Consider the following 6,294-nt stretch of genomic DNA (forward strand, 5'->3'; position numbering starts at 1 on the left):
GGCACATAAAAGACACCATTTCGAGCGTGGCCGTTTTCGTGCGGGTGACACGTAAAAGCACCCACTACACTCTCTGAGTGGTTGGCGTTAGGAAGGGCATCCAGCTGTAGAAACTCTGCCAAATTAGACTGGAGCCTGGTGTTGCCAACCGGTTTCACCAGTCCTCAGTCAAATCGTCCAACCCATGCTAGCATGGAAAGCGGACGTTAAACGATGATGATGATGATGATGATGATGATGATATATATTTGGATGGATGGATAGATGTCTATCAGTTTTGATGATGAATATTTAGTTGTTTGATCAAGTGAATTACCTGCCCCTGAAGTAATACATAAGTGGTCAAGTATTCCACAGATATATGTACACTTAACATGATATTTCAGGCAGAATCAGCATGAGACAGTGTGTAGTAAAGCTGTACATTTGAATTATAGGTAGAATTCATCTGACAGGCTTCTGCACAGTTTCCACCTAACTAATTTTGCCCATAAAATATGGATTGAATTGAGGTTATAGAAAATGACATTTATTCTCTGGCAGACCTAGATAATAATTTTCAAGTGTGGAAACAAGGCCTGGAATCTAAGGGCCTTACAGTTAATTTAGCTTTATCCAAAGTCCTAGTAAATAGGAAGACAGATAAATCACCAAGTTCCTTCAGGGAGATGGCCCTGCTCAATATATAAGAAGGGTGTTGGTAGAAACTCAAAACGTTGCATCCAGTGCATGCTTAGGACACATAAGAGGTGTAGTGTGGTATCACAGGTAGGTTAACAAGAGAATATAGTCTTTGTGTGTGGTAAATGTACAGGTACAATAAGCACTACCAATACACAGACAATAAACTCCCCCAAATGCTCAGGGGGAATCACTAGAAGTAGTAGTAGCTTCTGTTACCAAGGAGACCAAGTTAGTAGTGGTGGAGGAAGTTCTGAAACTGTAGTTGCTAGGATAAGAACCGGCAGGGCAAAGTTCAGAGAACTTCTACCTTTGTTGGTAACTAAGAGCCTCTCTCTCTCTCTCTCTTTCACAGCCTTGGATTTTTATCTCATTCTCTTTTACTTGTTTCAGTCATTTGACTGTGGCCATACTGGAGCACTGCCTTTAGTTGAAGAAATCGACCCCAGGACTTATTCTTTGTAAACCTAGTATTTATACTATCGCCTCTTTTGCTGAACCGCTAAGTGACGGGGACGTAAACACACCAGCATCGGTTGTCAAGCGATGTTGGGGGACAAACACAGACACACAAATATATACATACACATATACATATATATACATATATACGACGGGCTTCTTTCAGTTTCCATCTACCAAATCTACTCACAAGGATTTGGTCGGCCCAAGGCTATAGCAGAAGACACTTGCCCAAGGTGCCATGCAGTGAGACTGAACCCGGAACCATGTGGTCGGTAAGCAAGCTACTTACCACACAGACACTCCTGTTAATGTTGATATAAATATATATGTGTGTGTGTGTGTGTGCGTGTATGAACATACATATGCATGAATATATATCACTGGGTGACTCCTGGAAACTGGAAATGGAAAACTCTGAGTAATGACTCATGTAGACTCATCTCAGAATGAATGAACAGAAGGCTGGATAAACAGATGGAGAGACAGAAGGATAAAGAGATGAATATAAGCAAAAGAGGAAATTATAGTACACTGTCTCTATTCCTATAAGACAAAAATTGTGACAAGTAGTATGTAACATACACAGCACAATTTGACATTTAGGCTTGCCTTGAGAGAATTTTTTGTCATTAGCTTGCAACATTTTAAAAATGACAGTCTTTCAGTATCTGTTATCTCTTTGTTGGAGAGTCAAACATTTTTCATCTCAACTCATATCTAAAGTGCCTTTTCTTTCACATTCTTTCACATGAAATATATCAACATCATCATCATTCTTATAATTATTTATTTATTCATTTTGTCATATTCATATGTAATGAATGGATCTGCAATACAACATCTCTTCCATACATTACAATCATGCATCATCTCGTCTGTGATGTTTAATCATGAAAGGGTTCAATTACACACCATCATCCCTTTGCTTTGCCCTATGTGTACTTTCTATTTTGTAACTCATGACACATTTCTATTCAGGTAATGTTATCCCTTTCACCCTACATGTTCACACCTGCATGGTCAACTGATTCGTATGTTTGAAGCAGAAACCTTCATAACCAACCAATCAGTTTCTCAAATCGCTTGTGGTTTCAAGTCTAGACAGCACATTGATTAAAACATATGCTGATGCAAATCTGTATTTATTGCATACATTTCACAGACATAAAACATTAAATTTCTGACACACGCTTTACATGAACTATCCAGTATGGCCACAGTCCAATGACTGAAACAAGTAAAAGAATAAAAGAATGAAAAACAATAAAACAATTAAATAAATGCAGAAATTACTTAACTTTCCTAACTTAATGGAAATAACTCAAGAGATAAAGCCATCAATATATATCTTACCTCAACTCCCGGCCTCTGCTCTAATACTTCATATAGAGAAGTAACCAGTTCATCATTGTGACGCAGAGTATTTGCATATGTGTGGATTTCAGATTCAGATAATGCCTGAAATATAGAAACCAAAAATTATATATTTAAATGGTGTTTAAATATTGTTTCCAATATATAACATACATATACAGAAAATTATTATAGATTCACAATTAAAAACCTGCACTAATGTGTTACATAATTAAGAACTTGGCATTTTGTAATCACAGATAACCATAACAGGGATGAGCACCATCAAATGTGTTATCGATTTGGGCTGGATTTAAGAGACAATATGGACATGGAGCTTCAACCAGACTCTCCATGGGTAAGGAAGTAAGGAGCAAAGGTATAAAGTCTTCTGAGTAGGTTAACAGGAACGGGAGGGGTGGAGCTGGTGTTTTGTTGACAGAGAAATGGATAAATAATATAATTAAGGTAGTCAGGGTATACAGTAGAATAATGAAGCTTGAGTTAGTCATAGACAAAACAACAGTAATAGTGAGGGTTGGTAGATGAACAGAATGAGCACTTTTACAAGACCCTTCTTTAGACTACTCCATGACAATTGACAGTATTCATATATATCACATTCCCTTACAGTCTACCTTTTCTATTACTCTTCTCCTTCTATTCTTTCTTTTCTCATCGCACCACTTATGCTGCTTTTCTATTCAATATCCCTACCAATAAACCACATATAGCTGCCTGTTACTGTCACTCACTCTCCCAATACTATCTCTTCTACCGCTTTTTCACACCAATTACCTTATTTCTCCCATCATACTCGTACTTTTTTTTTCTTTCACCCTGTGTTCATTACTATAGTCTAAGCTTACAGACTACTAAACAGATTTTTAGATGTAGCAAAGCCGTCATGCATATTTCTGGCCAAGATTAATATGTTTGAAGAATTACCAGGAGGGGATTATTTCTTGCAGACAACTTTCAGTACAACTCCCTTTAATTCAGTAATGCAATTTTCATGGCATTTACTCCTTTATGTTATTTTTCAAACCTCTTTAAGTTATTCTAAGTATGCAAATTATCCTTGGTCGAAAATATAAGTATTTTCTATGATATAAAAATCTTATTTACTGAGCAGTGGACTTAGTTCAACAGTATTCCTGATATCAAATAGCCTGAAACACATATTCAAAGTTGACCGTTGTCTACAAATAAAGATCAGATTGTCCTTTCCCTGAGTATGTGAGAAATTTATTCTTGTGCCTCACTAGCTGGTGGTCTGTCATGCTAATTATATGCAAATCACTTCTCACAAGTAATAATAAAATGTGCATACTGTGCCGTATCAAATGTGGAGAAGTCCAGGAAGTACTCTACTTTCAGAAAACTTGTGTCTCAAGTGCACATGCACAAAACCGAGTGTAGGTCTTCATGCAGTAAGGATTAATTTTTAGAAAATATCCCCCCTTTCTCTTACAGAGTTGCTGCTAGGTTTTCACTTTTTGTCTTCATCTCAAGGAAATTTCATTAAATTATTAATTTACATGTATATATAAAGTATTTGAAAAGTCACCTGCTAATTTTAATTATCCAACTTAGTACCAACTGACACTTTGAGAAGGCCAGTAATATAAATTAGGATAATTCTGTATAAATTTGTTATTTTGAATACAATGCATACATTATCTTTTATCTTTTACTTGTTTCAGTAATTAGAATGTGGCCATGCTGGGGCACCGCCTTTAAGAATTGTTCAGTTGACTAAATTATTCTCAGTACTTACTTCGTGTTTTTTTAAGCCTGATACTTATTCTGTCAGTCCCTTTATGCTGAATCACTAGTTATGGGGACATAAATTTTTAAAAATCAAATAAATAAAATATATACTTATTTGAAAGCATTCAGAAAGTAAAAAAAAAAAATTCTATCTATCTATATATATTCCTTTCCAAAGAGTGTATGTTGATGAAAGTGATGCAATTTCTCCCTTTCATTTTGTATCAATATATATCATCATCATTATCATCATGTGCTTATTTGTAAATGAGTATGTTAAGTATAGTGACATCATTCATGAATAGCTTCCATTTTGTGAATGACTGGAAATAACTTCACTGTTAATACAATATTCCCTGTCACCCCAAAGTTTTCTGCATTCCAGGAACCAGAAATGAACTGAAATTATTTTAGTCACAAGGGTTTATATTTTGCTTTTTAAAAAAAAAACCCATTAGTTAAAACATTTCAACACTAGAATTTAGTTTCTTTTTTTTTAACACAAACAGAAAACTGAAGTATAGTATCATACACACACACACACATTTATACATATATATATAAGCATGTATCTTCTATTGTGACCCCAGATTAACCAATAACCAAAGAATCAAGAAAGACTGCAAGACAGAAATTGAGCAGAAGCCTGTTAAAGAGATAAATATGAGCATACATGCTGGGGCTTTTGTACATCGCTTGAAAAAAATTCAGTGTTGAGTCAAAATTGTTGCGTGATTACATGATTTAACAAGTGGTTCAACAAGTACCAGATTGAAACAAGAATCCAGCAGGTGAGAGTTATGTTTGCTTAAACTCCTTTGGAAACAATTTTCCGCTATGGTCACAATCTAATGATTAAAACCAGTAAAAGTATCTTTTTTATCATTTAATTGTTTCAGCCACTGGACTGCAACCATGCTTGTGGCACCATCTTGAAGGATGTAGTTAAACAAGTGGATCTCAGTACTTGGTTTCTTTTTAAGTCTAGTACTTATGTTACTGGTCTCTTTTACCAAACTGCTAAGTAACAGGGCCATAAACAAACCAACAGCAACTGTCAAGTGGTGGGGCAGGGACTATGGCACTTTAGGTAAATGTCTGCTGAGTTATTAAATCAAATGAAAGTTAAAGGGAAAATGAAAGAATATTTGTGACAAGATGGTATGAGATGAAATGAAGGAGAGAAACAGACAGAAATAGAGGAAAGACAATGATAACTTTTAGTTAAAATCAGAGAAGAGTGGGTGATAGATGAGATGGGAGGGGGATAAGAGTAGGATGTGTGACATAGTGAGAGAGGAGGAGAGAAACAGACAGAAATAAAGAAAGGGAACTTGAGAAAGATGAGAAGTGGATATTGGGAAAGAATGTTAAGGATGTAATAAAGAATAGGTGAGAAGAGAAGTGAAACAGGTAAGAAATGAGAACGAAAGAGATAGAGGATGGAGGAGAGAAGGAAAAAAAGAAAGAGAAGAAAGAATTGAAGGGGGGAGGAGTGGGAGGAGAAAAATACGAGACAAAGAGAGAGGTGAGGAGAAGGAAAGCAGAAAAGAGAGGAAGAGAGAGGACTGGAGAGAAGTGGAAGAATGAGAACGGAAGAAGAGAATGAGAAGAAGAGATGGAATGGGAGAAGGAAAAGAAACTGAGAAGAGGAAAAATGAGAGAAAGAGAGGGGAAGGAACAGAGAGTGGGAAAGTAAGAGAGAGTATAAAATAGAGAGAGACTGGGAGAGGAAGAGAGAATGAGAGAAGAAGAAGGAGAATGATAGAGGAAAGGGGTGAATGAAATGATGATGAAAATGAGAGATAAAAAGGGGAATCTGAAAGAGGAAGAGAGATAATGAGAAGAAAAAGGAAGATGAGGGTGGAAGAAAATGTTACAGAGGAAGAAGGGTGAAAATAAGGAAGAGGGAAGTGTGAATGAAAAATGAATGAGAGAGGGAGAGAGAGGAGGGAGAGAGAGGAGGGAGAGAGAGGAGGGAGAGAGAGGAGGGAGAGAGAGGAGGGAGAGAGAGGAGGGAGA

At 36.4% G+C, this 6,294-nt stretch overlaps 1 protein-coding gene across 2 annotated transcripts in view; it reads right to left on the reverse strand.

Annotated features, from left to right (window-relative positions):
- The window catches only part of LOC106867959 (hyccin), a 327,707-nt gene that overhangs the window by 284,113 nt on the left and 37,300 nt on the right, over positions 1-6,294 (reverse strand). For both annotated transcript variants that reach the window (XM_014913039.2, XM_014913040.2), the window contains one exon: positions 2,500-2,604. In XM_014913039.2, the coding sequence (XP_014768525.1) occupies positions 2,500-2,604 (105 nt within the window). The remainder of the gene's footprint in view (positions 1-2,499; positions 2,605-6,294) is intronic.

Source organism: Octopus bimaculoides, chromosome 2, assembly GCF_001194135.2.
Source record: "Octopus bimaculoides isolate UCB-OBI-ISO-001 chromosome 2, ASM119413v2, whole genome shotgun sequence".
NCBI classification, from domain to species: domain Eukaryota; kingdom Metazoa; phylum Mollusca; class Cephalopoda; order Octopoda; family Octopodidae; genus Octopus; species Octopus bimaculoides.